This window comes from Pavona decussata, unplaced genomic scaffold (assembly GCF_977016875.1).
Source record: "Pavona decussata unplaced genomic scaffold, jaPavDecu1.1 SCAFFOLD_29, whole genome shotgun sequence".
In the NCBI taxonomy this organism is placed as follows: Eukaryota; Metazoa; Cnidaria; class Anthozoa; order Scleractinia; family Agariciidae; genus Pavona; species Pavona decussata.
The window spans coordinates 1,658,315-1,677,900 of record NW_028145452.1 but is presented as its reverse complement, the minus strand read 5'-3'; the positions used below and the strand labels follow the sequence as shown (position 1 = coordinate 1,677,900).

The 19,586-nt window shown below is 39.5% G+C and overlaps 2 protein-coding genes across 3 annotated transcripts in view; one reads left to right on the top strand and one right to left on the bottom strand.

Moving 5' to 3' along the window:
* Positions 1 to 17,835, top strand: part of LOC146484877 (uncharacterized) — a 34,698-nt gene extending 16,863 nt beyond the window's left edge. Inside the window, exons 10-20 of the mRNA XM_085104373.1 lie at positions 262 to 330; positions 1,611 to 1,727; positions 9,886 to 10,020; positions 10,803 to 10,859; positions 11,186 to 11,248; positions 11,894 to 12,013; positions 12,611 to 12,682; positions 13,409 to 13,480; positions 14,175 to 14,232; positions 15,529 to 15,614; positions 16,108 to 17,835. Coding sequence (XP_084960499.1) covers positions 262 to 330; positions 1,611 to 1,727; positions 9,886 to 10,020; positions 10,803 to 10,859; positions 11,186 to 11,248; positions 11,894 to 12,013; positions 12,611 to 12,682; positions 13,409 to 13,480; positions 14,175 to 14,232; positions 15,529 to 15,614; positions 16,108 to 16,170 — 912 coding nt within the window. The 3' untranslated portion in view covers positions 16,171 to 17,835. The remainder of the gene's footprint in view (positions 1 to 261; positions 331 to 1,610; positions 1,728 to 9,885; positions 10,021 to 10,802; positions 10,860 to 11,185; positions 11,249 to 11,893; positions 12,014 to 12,610; positions 12,683 to 13,408; positions 13,481 to 14,174; positions 14,233 to 15,528; positions 15,615 to 16,107) is intronic.
* Positions 1,835 to 19,148, bottom strand: LOC146484876 (monocarboxylate transporter 10-like). 2 transcript variants are annotated; one of them, XM_085104377.1, is made up of 5 exons: positions 19,073 to 19,148; positions 8,248 to 8,349; positions 6,587 to 6,835; positions 3,267 to 3,817; positions 1,835 to 2,685 (listed from the first exon to the last, which is right to left on the bottom strand). In XM_085104377.1, exons 3-5 carry the CDS (start codon positions 6,816 to 6,818, stop codon positions 1,993 to 1,995), a joined length of 1,476 nt encoding a protein of 491 aa, XP_084960503.1. In that variant the 5' UTR covers positions 6,819 to 6,835; positions 8,248 to 8,349; positions 19,073 to 19,148; the 3' UTR covers positions 1,835 to 1,992. The 2 variants fall into 2 exon arrangements, with proteins under 2 accessions (XP_084960503.1, XP_084960504.1); XM_085104378.1 differs by lacking the exon at positions 8,248 to 8,349 and having other exon boundaries at positions 19,073 to 19,091.
* Positions 19,149 to 19,586: the final 438 nt, after the last annotated feature.

The following is a 19,586-nucleotide window of genomic DNA, read 5'->3' as shown; positions in this document are numbered from 1 at the left end:
TGATCTAGTCGGATGCTGTAACCACTGAGCTACTGGAGGCAAGGGTGAAATGTGGGTCTTTTACTAGAACTGCATCATACAGTCACATACTCATAACTGCATCGCGCAGTACTCGGAAAAAAATCCGAGCTCCAGATGGGATTTGAACCCACGACCCTCCGCTACGCAGGCTACCGTTAACCCCGAAGAAAAGTCTTACTGACTAACGATTGAAATTTGGTTGAAATCCTTTTTACTTATTCGCTGCGTTTTGCAAAACAGATATCCGAAGACAAGGAGAGACTGTTCACAGGTTCCAATGACCAAACGGTCAGAAGTTACAACATAAAGGTAAATAACCAATGTTAAATATTAGGAATAATTAACTGTTATTGATCGTCTCATGTCGTCATCACGTCCGATGAGCGGTTATTAGGGAAACATTTTCACATCTTACGTTTTGTAGCGTGAAGTGATCTCCAGTCGTTGCTTCAAAACACGGTGTTACGACTTGTTTTTACATTAAGACTTTGTACAATTCGGCGAGCGCCAACTCCAAGGGTTGGGGAAGGGGAGGGGGGGGGGGGGTGTGCTCCTATGATTCTTGGTGAGGCAGCTCTTGCCCCTGTTTCTGATCAAAATATGCCTTTTTGCGATACCTTTTTTTCAGACCTGGGTCTAAAATTCAACCCTTAGACCTGGGGCCCGTTTCTCGAAAGTCCCGGTAACTTACCGGGTCCGATAAGTGGCTTTGGTGATAAATGTTTCTTAACAGAAGTCAATTTTTGTTAGCTTTGAATACTAAATTTTCAAATCCTATAATTCTATGAAAACATTGGCCAAGTACCATGTCTGTAATCACTGTGTAATCGGCGAAAAAACATTAAAAAATATACTTACCGGGCCCGGTAAGTTACCGGGACTTTCGAGAAACGGGCCCCTGGTCTATGAAGTTCAGCCCCGTTTCTGAAAAACCCGTACCTATTTTCAGACGTTCAGCACAGAATGATGAATTTTTATACCCCATTTCAGGCCAAAACGGCCCAAACTAAAACCCATACCCGTTGGTGTCGCACATACCTGCATACCGTCTATCCTGTATCAAGTGGTCATCCTCAAGGAATGGCTAAGTGACTGCTTAGCAAAGGTTGACCGCTTAATACAGGTTGCACATAATACACGTTAAACACAATAAAAATGACATCTTGTGTAACATTTGATAACTTAGTGAACAGTTTATGCACAAGAGCGCCTAAAAATCACTTACTTGGTTATGAAACAGCAGCGATAAAATGGTACGACAAAGGAGAACATGGGTGCTTACCATTTACGCAAACCACCCGGATGGAAATTTTCGGCATAAATACGAAATGATTTAGCTTGTCTTAACAGAAGATGGATAACATGCAAACTTTATGAACATCTGCTGTAAATCTTAAGAGGAGTAATAAAAATACATCACTTTGACCAGAATCCCATAATTTCAGAAGTACCCCAAATAGAATGATGCATACCATTTGATTTTGCAACTGGAATTTTCGGGTTTTCCATGTAAATGGCAAGCACCCCATGTTACAGAAACGGACTAATAAAAAACATTAACGCCCAGATCCTTTATCTTTTTGTGCTAGAGTGGTGCTTGTACTCACAAATTTACGTTTGATGGTCGTGTCATGTGTCTTCATGGAGCCTTTGATCTTCTGTTTGTTGGACTCAACACTGGTATAGTGGCTTCTATAGACTTAGTGGTAAGTGGCGGGAACACTTTAGCTGTACGCATGGTGCAAAAATTGGGAAAAATTGATGTAGACCTGTCTGAGCCAAATTAATTTCGATTGCGTTTCCCCGTTTATAAATTGATACATCAATCATTTTCACACTATTTCCGACAAAAAATAAATAAATAATAATAAGTAGTATACGGCAATCCTGTTTGATGCCTAGTGTCGAAATTGGTGCCAAAAGCATTTTGGCACACGTATCATAGAAGGAAAGAGACCAGTTTAAAGTGAATCAAACTACAGTCAGTTTCTCTAGGTATACACACTCTCCGTTGCTTTCCACAAAGTAATATGGAAACCATATCTTAGAACCGTATCGCTGCGCTTGCAAACCGTCAGCGGTTACCACCATTAAACCCTGTCTCAGGCCGTCGCGGTCATCTCTGTTCAAGGGAATGGCGTCAGACTTGGAAGATGGCATCGCAATTTCTTCCTCTTCTTGGATGCCTTTGTCAAGTGGAACCCAGTTTAAAAGAAACATAATGGCTGTAGATAAGATCGTCACTGCACCCGTGAGGTAAAATGAAGCGCTGTAGTCATTAAATCTGTCGAACAGCGAACCTGCGATGGGCGGTCCAAGCGTCTTAGGGAACGCCATTACACAGTAAAGCAAGCCTATGGCTCGCGCGACTTTGCGTGGACCCACGAGATCGCGCGTGATTACGGGCACTAACATTTCATAGCCGCCGTCAAGGAAGCCGAACGCAACCGCGTACACGCAAATCCAGTCGTATTTGATTGTTAGGGTTACAAGGCAGGATGAGATTGCGATTGAGAGAAGAGTCAGCTGGCAGATCTTGACTCGGTTTAATTTATCGCATGCAAGTCCAAATACTAAGCTTCCAACGAGACAGCCAATGGCCAAGTAACCAGTTAGAAAAGAAGCCCTGGATTGAGGCACTCCTCTGTCTTCAGCAAAGCGAACCTGAAGGAGAGTAAAATTATAAATGGTTACTTTCTTGTGTGTAAGTCATTTACAAGATCAAGATGAAAATGAGAAGGAACAAAATGTTTGAAGGACGAGAAAAGAGAGTAGTTTCTTTCTTCTTTTCGTTTCTATCTTGTATTTCTTTTACACCGCCTCGCTTTTGTTCCCTGTTCGAATTCTGTTCATTTACATTCATGGGGGGGAGGGGGGTGTTGGGCTGGATGTCCCCCCCTTCCCGCCCCTCCTTCCTCCACGCTATGAAAAACATGTGCACCTAATGCATGCAGAGGTGACGAATTTTTTTCCTTTTTGTTTTTTTTTTCTATTTTTGACAAGTGGTCACTTGTCAAGTGTAAACTCATGAGGTCGAAACCGGTGCTGAGTATCGATATTTTAGTATCGGAGTGTCGAGTATTTAGTATCGAGTATTTAAGTATCGATGATATCGAGTATAGGTTTGGATGTATAGAGATCCTAAATGGTTTGGTTGCAGCCTTCGTTCTATCCGCAAGTGTGGCATATTTCAACTTGAAAGTTTGTGCTACGAAAATGTTTTATCATTTAACCATTCAACTTACCAAATGAACAAAAGGCACTAGAAACACCAGCATAAACGTACAGAGTGCTGCAACCCAGATCGCGAAACCCCTGTTCCTAAAAACACTGCAGTCACATGTTCTTTGGCCTCTGATGTAAGCTTTCTGTTCCTGTCTTGGGCGAAAGGACAAGGCACTCAGGAACATCATACCCTGGAAACTAGCCAGGATCCGGAATGAAACTGCAATGCCGTATTTCGACGATAGTGCTTCTATCAGAGGACCATAGACAAGGCTTCCTAAAGCGGCCCCAGCAAGCGCTATCCCAGATGCCAGGGCCAGGCGCTTTCTGAAGTACTTCGTCAGGATTACAATCGAGGGAAATAAACCAAGACTTGCCCCCAGTCCCCAAATGACGCCATAGGTCGCACAAAGTGGTAAAAGGGAGGTTACAAAGGAGCTGGCGAGGAGGCCTGAGGCGGAGACAAATGAGGCAACAATCACCACTGTACGGCTTCCATATCGTTCAGCCAGAAAGGTGCCAACACCAGCGAACAGATACATCATGCTTGAGGCTAGAGAAAACACCCAGGCTAGCAACAAAACAAAGTAGATTTTAAAGATTTTTTCGTTCATTAGTCAGGAGGATAAGAAACAAGTTGTTGCCCGCTACCAATCACGAAGCGTTTAATCTCTATTATCAAAGAACAAATTCTGCTATCTTGTCCTCATACTTTCCTTATAAAAGTACTACGGAGAAATTATTAAAATATCAAGAAAATTCACCTCGGGTGATCATGTCCTTAATTCTCATGACCTCAGGGGTTGAGCAAGCATTGATATTACAAGGAGAAATTTGATGCTGATCATTGTTAGGGCTTAAAGGGCTAAAGGAAGAGTGTCACCTATTTAAATGTTACTCTGAATAGCCAAAAACTATACTTCAATCGATAGAATCATTAAAATAATGGTTCAGTTTTGTTAACAATAACCCTACTAGTGACCAGAAACTATTATTAGTTATGTCTGGCTGCGGATGGCTTGGATGGAAAAAAAAAATTGGCCTGTTTTTTCATGTTCTTGTGTATGTTAGAGAAGTCGCTACAAAACTAATTGTAACTAGTTCTTCTTTGGCGAAATCACTTAAAGGGGAAGTATCACGCAAATTTGCTGTCATTTCAAAACCCAAAAATGTTTGTCTGTCAGCAGGAACAATGAAATAATTGTCAAGTTTGAGAATGATGATTATTCAAGAAAGTGACGCAGGCATACTCGGAAAAAAGAAATTCCGAGTGCTCCTATCAGGAGTCGAACCTAAGACCTTCCGATTACTAGTTCGGATGCTCTACCACTGAGCTACAGGAGACTCGTGGGAGCTAAGGCCATTAAACTAGGTTCATGGGACAAACATCCTGCATACTGCTAGGATTTGAATGTCGAACGTGTGGTATATGAGAGAAATGTGATGGTATATCTCCAGCCTGGTGAATGAATGAGAATGATGATTATTCAAGAAAGTGACGCAGGCATACTCGGAAAAAAGAAATTCCGAGTGCTCCAAGTTTGTTATAAATTATCACCCCAGTGCAATAAAACTGTCGATTAGTGCCTCTGGCCAGAGACAAAGTAGGTCAGAGTGGATTGAAACTTGAAAAATGTTAGGCTAATGTTTTTCAAGTTCTCGCATTTTTGTTTCCAAAATGCGTTAGAACAGATCACGAGTTGTTGCTTTCAAGAATTGAGTTGATTTCTTTCCTCTCGTCATTCTAGAATTATTTGGCAGCTGATTGAAGGCCGTATTTCATCATTTTTAACAAAAGATATAAAAGAAAAACCCATGATACTTCCCCTTTAAGTTAATATTTTTTTCCCGTTTTCTGAGAGCAATTTCATGTTAGCAAAAAGATTTTTCGTCAAATGCTTGAGCAGTTTTGACCAAAATGCAGCAAACTTGCCGTGATGGTGCTCCTTAAACACGTAATTGGCGCTTCTCCATTCCGAACTGGAAAACCGACCGTTTCAAGAACACATTTATAATGAGCTCATGTATACATAACAAGTTTTCTTCGTAGTAATTTTAAAGGGGAAGTATCATAGGGTTTTTGACCTTTTTTTAAAAAAAAATGGTAAAATAAGACCTTAACTTTGCTACAAAATAATTCTAGAGCAACGAGAGGAGAGAAATCAACTCAGTTCTTGAAAGGAACAACTCGTGATCTGTTCTAGCGTATTTTGGAAACAAAAATGAGAGAACTTGAAAAACTTTAGCCTAACATTTTTCAAGTTTCAATCCATTCCGACCTACTCTATCTCTGGCTAGAGGCACTAATCGACAGTTTTATTGTGGTGGGGTGATAATTTATAACAAACCTAGACAATTATTTTTTGTTTCTGTTGTCAGACAAACATGTTTGGGTTTTGAAATGACATCAGATTTTCGTGATACTTCCCCTTTAAATCTTATTCATTTATTTGATTTGTTTCCATCTACTATCACATTACATGTATATTTGCTATATCGTTTCGTTGTAAATACTTTATTGTTGATTAGATAGTTTTAAACTACGCAATTCATCCCTCAGGCTGCATATCTATTTTCAATAAACCATCTATCTATTTATCTTCCACTTTCTGGTTGTAATCCTAAACCCAAAACCAATCAAAGCTATCAAATGGTACTTTACAGTGCTACGGTTCGTATGAATGAGTCTATAAAGTGACCAATTGCACGGAAACCTACCGAGCATTACTTTCCTTTAGTACTGTTCCAACATTCTGCTCGAGGTGGTCATAACGACCAAGTCTGTGGGTACAATCCTACAGGGTGTACTTGCAAATGAAAGCTACTGGGCAGTACTTTCCTGTAGTGCTGTTTATTATGCCCCACAAGGTGGTTCTAACTTTTGAGTCTGTGGATGAAATCCTAAAGTGTGACCATTCAAATGAAAGCTACTGAGCAGTACTTTCCTGTGGTGCTGTTTATTATGCTGTACAAGATGGTTCTAACTTTTGAATCTGTGAATGGAATCCTTAAATGTGACCATTCAAATAAAAACTACTGAGCAGTGCCTTCCTGTCGTGCTGTTTTGTTTTTTTTTTTTATTTTTTTTTTTATTCTTTTTTTTTTATGCTGACTAAGCTGTGTATAAATGACGTTTAGCCATTCAATGGAAAGTGTTGAGCAGTACTTTTCTGTGATGTTGTCTAGCATGTTGTATAGGTCTGGTTGTTTAGTCCTTGATTTTAATTCAGTCATGCCACCTTATATGTAAGCTTTGATCATTGTTGGTATGTTATACACGTGTATCAAGGTCACAGAATGAACTAGATTTTCTAAAAAAAACAATACTCTCTTTTCTCACCCGTTTCTCCCCTTTGCGTGGAATACTCGTTTAACACAGCCGAGTACAGTACTCCAGCCGAGTTCTGTTGTCCAACCGTCAGGAAATTCACAGTCAGAGCTCCCAAGCAAACAACCCACCTCCATCCTCCATCTTTAGGTGGTTCGCTTTGGATTTGGAACCGGTCTTCACGTTTCTTGTTCTCTGCGGCCGAGATGACTTCACACTTTTCCTCTGGCCTTGTATTCTCCATCAAGCTGACGCCGTTTGCTGCCGAGAAAGACGAGAAATGCCTCTAACAATTGCGGCAAGCGTGCCCTTGAAGTTTCTTGTTAAAAGCGTTTTTCTTCTAAATTATGACCCGTGTGCATTCTAGTGTCCGGTAGAATAACTTTAATGTTGATTAGCACTTAGTTTACCTTGCGTGAGAAGTACTGTACACAGATTAAATGACAGCTGCCACTTGCGCTGACTACTGGCGCGTGGCCAAGTTTCCAATGACAGTAACTATGCTCTGAACAGCACTAGGCCTGAGGTGACACGAGATAATGCGAGCGTAGATTTCGGGGCTACCAGAGCTGACGTGAAAGTGCGGAGCAGTACTGAAAACCCTCCCATCTAAAAGAAAGGGCTGGGAAATTAGCGCCACAATTGATAAGAGTTTAAAAGCCTGCTTTTTTTTTTTTTAAGAAAAACTACATTTTCCATACCAGACTTAGTTACGTAACCCTTCGTGTTTTATTTTCAAGAAAGGAAGTCTTATTCTCGTCTCTCGTATGTGTTTCTCATTATATGTTTAGCTTCATATGACCTCACGTATGTAGTTTACCCTTCCATCTAAAAGAAAGGACTCGAACATAGGCGCCACAATTGATAAGAGTTAAAAACCCTGCTTTTTTTTTTTTTTTAACAAAAACTACATTTTCTCAAGCGAAGCCCGAGTAAACACTGTCGTCTCGTTTACTTGCGTGTTTTGTGTTTAGCCGGGGCCATGTGCAAAAAGGTTAATCCCTCGAAAATTGGCGTCTTTCCAGGGATATCGACATACCAGACTTGGTCACGTAACTTCTCGTGTTTTCTTTTTCTAGAGAAGCAGTTTTAATTCTCGTCTCTCGTGTTTGTCATTACATGTTTAGCCTCATACGTATTTAGACGTTCGATTCAAGCTTAGACGTCTCTTTTCACCTTTTTCAGATGACAGTGATTTAGATTTTTTAACTGTCTGTAAACTATTCAGCCAAAATTTCACAAAATTGATGGCCTCAGCCGAGAGATTCTATACACAGCAGATTTTCGTGAACTTCGGCAGTTCTAGGCTGGCTGCATGGCGTCTTAATTCTTTTCGTAATGTATGATCCTTGTATTCGATGAGAAGATGCATTAATTTGTTTAGTGTGTACTTTAGATTGATTATAGAGAGATTTAGCATCGCGTTTTAATACGGCAAACGGCAAACGACAGGCTGAAATTCTCTCTTTGATGAAAAACAATGAAGCTTTTTTGGTTTAAGCTTATCTCCACCCAGTCGGCGACAGCTATCGAGCAAACACGAAAAAGAGAGAAGTGAGTACGAGAAACACAAGTTTATGCATTTTAGAACAAACAACGGCTTGATGTTTCCCGTTTGGCGTTAGCCGTAAACGCCAAGCTAAATCTCTCTAATTAACTTGACCTTTACTTACTTGCATGCAGTAACCTTGGCCGGCTTGGAAGAATCCCGAGCGGTTTTTCCCCGTGACTTGGCAAATGTTATATGTTTTGAAGTTTAGCAGCGTTTATTCTTCCTAGACGTTGAAGATAAATGTGCGTGCGTTTGATAATTGGTTGGTATACTGATTGACGTGCAGTGAGCAATGTTTAACCTCTGTTTTGTCAAAACTCTGGTATCAAGTTGATCTTTGAGCCCCGAGGAAATGTTAAATGATGATTTCTCCTGGGAAAAACAAACTTCAGTTTTAAGCAATTTCTCCAAACTACACTGGAATAACTTGAAAAAACTATGGCCAAATTTTTCAAGTTTGCAATCCCCAGCCAAAGATAATGAACACGGAGACGTACCTTTTGGTTTGTTTCTGTGGAGTATCTGTTTGGAAAGACAATACCCGCCTCAGAAATTCAGATTAAATTGTGACGAAGGCTTAACGTTTTTACGCTTCCGGTTCCTAAAATAAAATATAAAAGCGGCAAATCTTCATCATGAAGGAACATCCGTTGATCGAGTTTCAATTCATTTTTGCCCTTTGGACTGGTGTCACGTCAGCTGAGACAAACACCGCTGATTTGAATTACCGTAGATGGCATGAACATTGAAATGAAATATACAAAAACATACTAGTATGTTGTATGCTATACAAGGTGATTCTAACTTTTGAGTCTGTGAATGAAATCCTAAAGTGTGACCATTCAAATGAAAGTTACTTAGCAGTACTTTTATCTGTGGCGTTCATGCTGTACAAGGTGGCTCTAACTTGACTGTGAATAAAATTATGTAAATGAAATATTGAAGTGGAATTGTTGAAGTTGAATTCTGTTGAGTGGTGCATTCCTTTAGTACTGTTTATCATGCTGTTCAAGGTGCTTGTGACGTTTATGTTCCTCCACTCAAAGCTAGTGAGGAGTACTTTCCTGATATACCGTTTATTAGGCTGTACGTTTAAGTAATATTATGACTTTTGAGTCCGTGAATGATGTCCCGAAGAGTTACCATTCAGATGAAAGCCGTTGCGTGTTATTATTCAACGCACTGTAACACTGCCCAAAAATATGGTCATGGGGCATTGGATATTCGTCGTCCGTAGTCAACAGGTATCCTGCGATATAGTTCATGTGTCGGGGAGAAAATGACAAAATAAAGATCTAGAGATAATTCAACAACAATTGTTCTTTAAAGCAGTAAAATACAAAGTAATGTATGGTAGGTTTTCTTTCTTTTGTTTTGTTTTTTGTTTTTTCAAATTGACGCTTTATTATCTCTGAAAAATGCATGGTTACCTCCAATTTTCCATTTGGATACCAAGATCACTTGCTAAGTTCTGCTTTCTTCGTTTTAAACCGCGCAAAAATATCCCTGTATTAGTAGGCACCACACATAAATCACAAATCCGAGTATCTCGAGATGCACAGAACGTATGCGCAGTAACAAAAGTAGGCGCCGTCCTTAAGCTCTCAAGAAAATTAAAATTTTATATTAGAAGATTTGCCTAATCCAAGCTTTGGCGCCAGAGTAAAATGACAAGACTGCGGATAGCAAGCCGCCACCTTGGCTCTTCTTGCAAGGGATTCCTTTACACGTCCTCACCATTGTTCTTTTTGTTTCGCAGGCTAACAAATTGCTTGAGCGATTGCACTGTCACGAGCCTCGCGGAGTGAGTTGCCTGACCTCAGCCACTGAGGGACAACGGAAGCTGCTGTGCTGCGGTTCATTTGACTCGACTATCACCATTAGGGACTACAAGGTACCTTGCGTCTTAGAAACAAATCCTCACTACTGCGACAATTTGGCCTTAAATTTCGGCGAAATTGTTAGAACCACAGAATAACGTCAAATTTCTTTGGAAAACATCAAACGCCACAAACGTTACACTTATACGCCCTTGGGGTTGCTGATCAAAACAATACGCTCAAGAAATGAGTTCTTGTACCGAGAAAAAGCGGCCATTAAATCGTTTTTTGGTTTAACTTGCAAAATGAAATAGCAAGATCTAGTAACATTTCTTGGTCGTTTTCGTGGAATCATGTTAATTATTAAAAATTAGATCATTTTATAATCTAATTCCAGAGATTTTCTTTCCCGCCACTCGCTGCATAAAATAGTAATACTGAGAACACGCACGCAAGAAACGGTTTGGGCAATACTGCTTCATATTGTGCTCCCCTGCCAAGAAATTTATCTTTAATTGCTACTTATGATTCATAGATTCTATATGTAACGTTTTCCTAAGTTCTGCTTTATCCATGTATCTTCTGTTACCACCAAATGTGGCAAGAACTGATCAAATAGACTCGTTTTTGAAAGCGAATATTACAAGCATTATAATGAGGTAACTTGAGTGGGTGATAGCTCTTTCGCTGGCCCGGTCACCTTTCTTTTTTATTGCACAATATAGTACACAATCGCAGATAGTTTGAGAAAAATTTCACGGCAACTTTTATTTCGAGGGAATCACCCTAAGGATCGCTTAAAGTGCTCGTAACATTCTAATTTTCTTTTTCTTTTTCTTTTTTTTTTTAATCTCAGTCTGGCCTGCTTATTCGAACGATTAGTGATCACAGCATGACGATCTTATGCCTGCAGGTATGTTTTTCACATCAAATTTTTTCATACTCTTTCATACATTTTCTTAGCCCTTAAACCTTCAAGCCCTAACAAAGATCAGCATCAAATTTCTCCTTGTAACATCGATGCCCATTCAACCCTTGAGGTCATGAGAATTAAGGATATGATCACCCAATGTGAATTTTCTTGATATTTTAACAACCTTTCCCCAGTACTTTTATAAGAAAAGTATGGGGACAAGATAGGAGAATTTGTTCGTTGATATTAGGGGTTAAAGGGTTATGTTGGCCAATCCTTTGTGTGTGAGCAGATGGGCGTTATGGCCTTTCATGTTGCTTTTTCAGGTTGTGGATAATATTGTGTACAGTGGATCTGCTGACATGAAAGTGCAGGCTCATAATTTGAACGTAAGTTAAACGCGAGCTTATCAGCTAATTCATAGGTTGCATGTGACGTCATGGCGGCCATGTTGGTGGACATGAACAATAAGATTTTTCTCCTCTGGGAGTTAACTGCCATTTCTATGCAAATTATGTGAGCAAATTTTCTTTTGTTTTGTCTACCAGCATGGCGGCAATGTAAACCATCTATAGAGCGTGTTCATGGCGGCCATCTTTTAGGAACCAAGCAATAAAAGATATTTGCATAAAAAGAGAATTTATTTCCTAAAGGAAAATCATTCTATTGTTTCGCTCCTCCAATATGGCTGCCGTGAACACACTCTATAAAAAGTTTATATCGCACACGAGTTGTTATTGTTGTTTTTATCAGTTATGTTTGAATACGAGATATGTCCAGAAATGTACACTAATGAGATGCATGAACTCCATGACATACATCACAAGGTGTCCCCTAACCTTAATTCTTACTAAAACACAAGTAATTGTGTCAAACATGAAGTCATAAAAAAATAATATAAAAAAAGACCACAAAAAGGTCTGTGTTATATAAAGTACCCAAATTCAGGGTTAGACGTGTTTCTGAACATAAGTATTTAATACGTGTGACAATAATTTAACAGCCCTGCGTTTTTGTTTTTTGTTGATTGACAGACTGGAGAACTCTTACGTAGCTTTGATGGCCACACGAGAAGTGTCAGCGGTCTTCAGATTGTTGGTAGAGTGCTAGTGACGTCGTGCTTGGACAAACTCATTCGCTGCTTTGACTTAACGGTATGTTTGAGGTTGTCTTCTAGAGTGGTTATCAATAGGCCATATCCGAGTTGCTTTAAAACTCATCACGAAAGTGAGGCTAAATACAAAGTCTTTACATTTATGAAAATTAGTTTTCATTCATATGCAAACAAAACTAATTTTCATGTGAAAAGCTTTGCACGTAGCCTCGCTTTCGTAATGACCCTCACAACAAATGAATGGCGTATTGAATGTCCCAAACAATTCTGGCTTGGCTTGGTTTTACTGTCTTGTGAACTGTACACGCCCTGCCTATTCAACCTACTGAGAGTTGTACTAAAAAGAGACCGTGACAGTTCAATGTTCTTTTTTCGCGCGCTTACGGTGCATTGATTTAATTCGAATTCTAATTGGTTTGTTGGGATGTTTACGTGTGTTGTGATTGGATAGAAGGATTTCTTTTGTTCTTGGATTCGCGTCTCTCGTGAGCATCGCTCCAAGTCAAAAACAACGAGTTTCAAGTAATCGCTTAACACAACGGTTACGAGAAGTTTAGAAGTTGAAAAAGTCGTTCTACATTCCCCTACTTTCAGAGGATTCATTGTCAAATATCCGTTTGTTTCTGTTGTCCTTCAGACTGGTGATCTTCTTCAAGTTTATGGTGGCCAAATGGACATGATATTTTCCGTTCTTGTCAGTAATGGACGGGTAAGTACAATATAAAGCTAACGTTAACTTCCAAGTTTGTTTACTCTAGCGACAAAACTTTAAAAACAATCTCTACTCTTGAAACAAATTGAAGTCAAATTGTTGAAAATACATTGTAGTTTCAAATTTCGCATGGAAATAAGGTTACATCATCGAACAAAACGGGATTTCATCGTTGTCTTTTTTCGGTGTGAATTCTCACGTGCTGCCATTTTGGACTTCATGACGTCCTATGGTTGCCGTATTATTTCACACAAAACAGCTTCTGCTTTCTGACAGTAGTGGCAAACGTATGACGTCATAAAATCCAAAATGGCGGGGCGCGGGACGTTTTGAGTCAACCGGTACAGAGATGTCGCTTCCACTTTTACAACTTAAATTTGGAAATATGATATTAGAACGATTTAGAATCGCGTTTACGGCAAACGTGAGATTCGCGTTTATGTTTTCTTGTGCAAAATAATTCTGTCCTTTGATGCTGAAGGAAGACTACTCAATTTTACTGCATGAGAAACTGAAAACAGCGAGCGGCAAATATAGGGTAAACATGTTGGCGTGGTCATTTCTGCGGTTCTACGTTTGCCGTAACGTAATTTTAAATCTCTATCATTTGCAACAATTCAATGTCAATATGTTGTAACAGAGGAGGCTCACTTTAGCCGAGAGTATTCACCCTGGACATACATGCGCTCTTACTGATCCCCTATTGTTTCTTTTGGCCTTCAGATATTTAGCGGGGGACGAGACGGATCCGTCGTCGCATCGAAACTAGATTTACGGGTTTACCATCCTTGTAAGGTGAGAACAGTTTTCAGAGTTCGTTGGCAAACTAAAGTCTCTACTACGATCGCACCTCCATTAACGGACACCTCTCTTAAGCGGACACTCGGTCATGTTCTTAGCCACATACAAACACATTTTTCACCTCGTATAAGTGGGCACCTCTTGTAAGTGGACACTTGGTCATGGTCTCAGCTCCATACAAACACTACATTTTTAACCTCCCATAAGTAGACACCTTTCTTAATCGGACACTTGGTCACGTTCTTAGCCACATACAAACACTACATTTTTAACCTCCCATAAGTAGACACCTTTCTTAAGCAGACACTCGGTCATGTTCTTAGCCACATACAATGTTTAACTTCCCATAACTGTGGACACCTCTCTTAAGGGGACACTTGCTCATGTTCTCAAGAATTTATCTGGAAGCGATCAGGAATTTTGTCCAGTAGTTGAGTTCTCAATGTCTGTTGATCTAGTGCACCTTGTGTGAATGTGTGTGTCGCCATTCGCCGACAAATATCGACCTCTTTCAGGGTTTTGGAATACAAATACTGATCTATTTTCGGAATATTCAAAATGTCTACCAGCACACAGTCCCGTGTCTAGCAACTTAAGTCGTGTTTTTCTTTTTCCCAATTTTCCTCTCTCCACACGAAATGTATCTCTTTATATCGTCTCACTTTTTGGTCGTTTCTATGTCTTTCAGTGGGACAGCTGCAAACTTAACTTCGGTATAGCCTCGCACCTGAAGGACCACATCAAGGGTGAGTATAACATATGTTAGGTTTTATCAACAGAGTTAATTACGTAATTTGGCCACCGTAAAGAGATTCTAGTGCTGTCGTTTCGTTCGCTAAGCCCTTCGCTTGAGCGAATCCGAAGAACTAACTCTTAAAACGTCAGCACTTGCGTCTCTGTACGTTGGCCAATATACCTTGTCAACTCTGTTGATGAAACACCCACCGACGCAGTGCCACAGTTTCTTTAGATAGTTTGTTGTGACAGATTGTGACAAAATACTAAATTTGCGACGCATGTTGGTTTTATTGTTGGTAATTTTCGTAAATTAGTCCGGATTATTTTAGATTAAGAGCGTGTACAATCAGATTGAACTGACAACTGATTTTCCATGAAATTATAGGGAATTTAATTTCTCAAGTTTTGAGCTTGGCACTGCACAATCAATCTTCGCTTTATTCGCGAATGCCCTTGTTTTGCTAGTTTGCTCTTCTTCGGTTGTTACTAGAATGGATACTCCAAAACAAGGTTGGACACCTTTTGATATTTACACAACAGAAATATTACTTCAAATGGTAAAAGAAGTTTAAAAAATCAAATTAGTGCGCGCCTTGAACTTGGGTCATTTAATATCTCTTATCCACATCCATTAAACCAAAGAAGACTACCTGACGAAAATAGCATTTTTTCTTTTAGTTATTGCAGAGAGTTAGCAATGACAACTAGTGACAGCTAACCGTTTTTGAAGGAATGCTTAGACCTAAATAGTGTAGATCAGTTTTTAAACCCCTAAATGAAGCTCTATTCTCTCCCTTCTCTTCCAAACAAATGTCTTCTGTTCTCTTCTAAGTCAGGGCTAGTACAATTGAGAATACTGCATTGCAACTGCTTTAGTTGCGTAAATAACTGCGAGGATCTTTCTTTTATTTAATCTTTCACCCGCAGTTCAAATATGTTTCATATATCCATATACATTTATTCATCCTTCATGGGTATATTACGAACTCACAATATGACCAGCTCCCAGTTGGCTTGATAGCTCAGTCGGTAGAGCACTGCATCGGCATCGCAGAGGTCATGGGTTTGAATCCCGTTCAACCCTGAATTTTTTTCAGGCTTTCTTTTCGCAACTGCTTAAGTTGCGTACTAACTGCGAGGATCTTTCTTCTACTCAATCCTTCACTCGCAATTCAAATATGTGTTTCATAATGTATTCATATACATTGTGTAAACACCATAAGGTGTCCAGCCTTGTTTTGGGGTATCCATTCTAGGAACAACCATTTTTCTTCTAATCTCCGTCTTATTACGTCACGTTATAGAATATCACGTGATGGAGCAAGGCATCGTGGAAGCGTGTCACTGGTTCCAGTGTGGTCACCAGTTCTCCCCGGATGATGATATCTCAGTGAGTTTTGTTTTGTTTTGTTTTTGTTCTATTCTGCAGGCTCTGAGTGATGGTGATTTATTTTCCATAATCAGTTAAATATTCAAAACAAGTTTACGAAGTTATGTTTCACTGCGTAATAACCGTGACCTGTCAAAGGTCGCCCAAATTCCATACAAAGGATCGCGTACCCCAAATCCATACAGTCTCTAATTTTTCCGATTTTTGAAAGCATTCTACTTGGTTGCCAGCTAACCACAGAACTTCAAACGTGGTAAAGTGACTAATTTTAATGTGATATTTCTTGTGATGGACTGTAATTTCTGATTAAATGAAAATTTAAAACTCGTCCTTAGTCTCCATTTGAACTCCGGAACAGGCGATTGGTTTGGTTTTGTCGCTTGTTGGTTCAGTGAAAAAAGATTGGGTTAGTGATATTCCATGTCGCTTTTGTCGTTTTGCCTAAACCTCCCCAGCAACTTCTATTTTTTTTTTATTTTTTGTCACACTGCAGGCCGTCCTCAAGCATGTTTTGGGTCACGTCATTACAAGAACAGCTAGAAAATCGGCGAGCTGATATCAACAAGTCCACACGTTTCTCAACTGCGATCGTGAGACACATTCATGGCATCGGAAATATCAGAGGAATCCGATCCATTTTTGATGAAGTCTAGTCTTACAAGAATTTAGATTGGGTCACCCTAGTACTGAACAGGATCTGACATCTCCTAGACTGTTCACAGTCCCATACTTTTCCGTGGGATTTTCGAGACTCGAACGCTTCGATCGAACTCCCGCCATCTTGGGTTATAACGGCGGACGCAAGCTGGGGAGAGTGTCTAAATTACTGAGGGGAGCGGGAGTGGGGAGGCGTACCCTCACTAGGACCCCCTCGGTAGTTTAGGCACTCTCCCTAGGTTGCGCTCGCCATTACAAACGAAGATTTCTTAAGGACGGTGCCTGCTAATTGAAAGGTTTTTTGCGCGATTTATAAATATACAGAAGAAGATCGTAACAAGGTTAATTAAAATCCAAAAAACAAAATTGGTGACAACCACGCATTTATTCAGAAGTAATTTACTTTCAGTTTGGACAAAAAAAAACTGTGCATTGTTATGTGTCTTAGAGCTTTTTTGAAATTATCTCTGAAAAATGCGCGGTTACCCTAAGTTTCTTTTTGGATTCCAGTAGCCCTTGCTAAGATCTGTTTTTCCCATGTAGTCATACATTGCCCCAAATTACCTCTGTATTAAACTTTTATTCTCAAAAAGTGGCGAATCTGGTTAAAGTAGAGCAGGAAGACAAATTTCTTTCTCAAATATAGGAACGAGAAAAAAAATGACGCAAATTTCGTTTGAAAGGTTAAAATTCAGCCGAGCAAAAGGTCGAGATGTATACAGCACCGCAAAAAAGTAATTCTGTACAGCTTTCATTTGAATGAGCAAACTCAAAAGTTAGAACCACCTTGCACAGCTTCATAAACAACACCACAAGAAAGTACTGCTTAGTAGCTTTCATTTGAATGGTCACACTTCAGTATTTAAGTAAACGGCGCCACTCAAAAGTACCCACTTAATAAATGTATATATTTATATTTAATCGATTCATCACACTTTAGGATTTCATTCACAGACTCAAAAGTCGTAACAAACTTGTACAGCCTATAATAAACGTTACTGCAGGAAACTATTCACTAACGTCTGTGGCATGTGGAGCGAAGGTCGCTCCCCGAACAAAGAGCTTTTGTCAATTGAATGCTTCTACTTTTTAGTTTCCATTCATCGTTAATTACCAGCATTCTTTGTTGTTTTCTGCAGTCTTGGTTTGTTTTTGTGTTGATGCACCCTGTTTCAGCCTCGTTCTCAGGCCACAGCGCACCGAGCTTCGTTTCGGAGGCTTGGGTTTGAGTTTGATAGCTGAACGAGTGATGTCACATTTGACCACGCGCAAAGCACTACTAGGAATGAGGCTTCTCACGTATTACGTATTATTTTCACACACTGCACCATATCTGCACAGTGGTGTTTTTAAATTAGCCATGCTATTTTGTATTGTAATTAGTATTGTTACGGTTTGTATAGATACTCATTTATAGAACATCCGGGAACTGATAATGCGTACTCAAACGAGTCCTCAGCTGAACTTGAACGTTTTGTCGTTAATATCGGCTGTTTAACCTCTATTTTTTTGTTATTTGAAATTTCGATAATACATAGCATTCATTTGGTTATTGTTTATAATTGATTGACTGTTTTTGTTCATTTTAATGGTCATGATACGATAAAATTAGTAGATGGCCTATATATGGCATGCACATTCTATGTGCCTGTATTTATACCCTTCAAGTGATTTTACTTTATAACGTAAATGTACACTCTACGGCGGCCATGTTGTGTCTCAGGAGAATAAAAAGCTTCGTTTTTGCACGGCCAGCCTCGCACTGAATTCGCGTGTGGGCGAGGCTAGCCGTAAAAACAAAGCTTTTTATTCTCCTGAGACTCAACATGGCCGCCGAGTGAGAAAGGTCTATAGGCCATTCCCGAGTTGCTTTGAACCTCATAATGAAAACGAGGCTAAGTGCAAACCTTTTCTTATGAAAATTAGTTTTGTTTGCTTATGGCTCTGAACAATAATTTTAAAAACTAATGAAATGAAATGAAAACTGATTTTACAATTATCCTCAACGTAACGTAACGCTCTGAGTCCTCGTAGAAAATCCAAAGATAACCAAAATAAGCCGTGCTGAGAATGAATACGTTGTTTTGCGGCTTGAGGAGAATTTGCAGTGCAATCAATGGTGACTTATTGTCCTTGCAAGCCAAACCTTGATTGCGTATAATTGAACTGTACAGTTGCGTAAAATAAGATTATACTTTCCATACTGAAAAGATATACATAAAATGGCCTCAGGGGTGATTGCACACTTCACGCCAGGAGCTTGCATGAAGTTAGCTGTTCTCACGCTGTATATGATATTTTATTGTTGTTAAAGTAGCCAACGTTACTGACGAAAAAATAACGGCAGTTTGTTAAAGTCAAAGTTGGGATACCTTGACAACGGGATTCTAAGGTTACTGTCATGAAAAACTCTTTTGCCACCAGCAAATTTCTCGAATTTACATACGAAACGCAGTTGTTTAATTTTTATCAGAGACTGGCAGACATTTGCAAAATGAACTGAAAGGATTCTTATTAAAAGTCTGTGCGATAATGATCGTTGGATGAAATATCGTTTTAATTCTAAAAACACGACAAATCTGCGTTTTTGATTTGGATTTTTTTTTCTTTTTTGTACGCACTGTTTTGAATTTAGTACCTGATTGAGCTAGACAAAAAACTGATCGCAACAATAACATCGTAACATTGTTCCTAGAGCTGCATTGGACGTTGTACGGACATCATGTTCTATGTTTTCCATTAAAGAAACATATCGACAATTTTCCCGTACCTTCGGAGACTAGACATTGCATTTTTCTTACCTGCATAACTGAAGCACTTTCCTTACCACTTTGGCTCCTTGCGTTTAAAATATTATTCTCTCCGGCGTCTTTTTAGCAGCGGTCATGTGGTGATAATTATGCACATATATATGCTATTAGTAGTACGAAAACTTGGACAAATTCAGCGACGGTCTAGATGAAAATAGTGTTCAGGTGATCACTGTTTCGCACAGAATCTGCTTGGTTTTCACATAAAAATTTATAGCGTTTACTCAAGACGCTGGAACAGATTCGTAATTACCAGAGTTTCACTATTCAGCTGTTCAAATTGTAGATGATAATTCTAGTTTTCTTCCTGTAAACGGAGAATTGTGATTTCAGAGCCGTTAAGCCAGCGAATTTGTCAGTCGGCATTACTCACTTTTGCTCTGTTTTGTTCAGTGCCAACATTCAGTGCCCCACGTTTCGAGATTTTCAGCCTCATATTTTGTCTAAGTAAATTCTTGATCCTTTCCTTACCACGGTGCAAAATTTAGCACCCAGAAATGAGCGG

Coding starts and splice junctions, on each gene's coding strand:
- LOC146484876 (XM_085104377.1), bottom strand. CDS start 6,818: ATGGAGAATACAAGGCCAGAGGAAAAGTGTGAAGTCATCTCGGCCGCA. Junction 3,818..6,586: donor CACGCAAAGGGGAGAAACGG/GTGAGAAAAGAG, acceptor TTTTGTTGCTAG/CCTGGGTGTTTTCTCTAGCC. Junction 2,686..3,266: donor TAGTGCCTTTTGTTCATTTG/GTAAGTTGAATG, acceptor ACTCTCCTTCAG/GTTCGCTTTGCTGAAGACAG.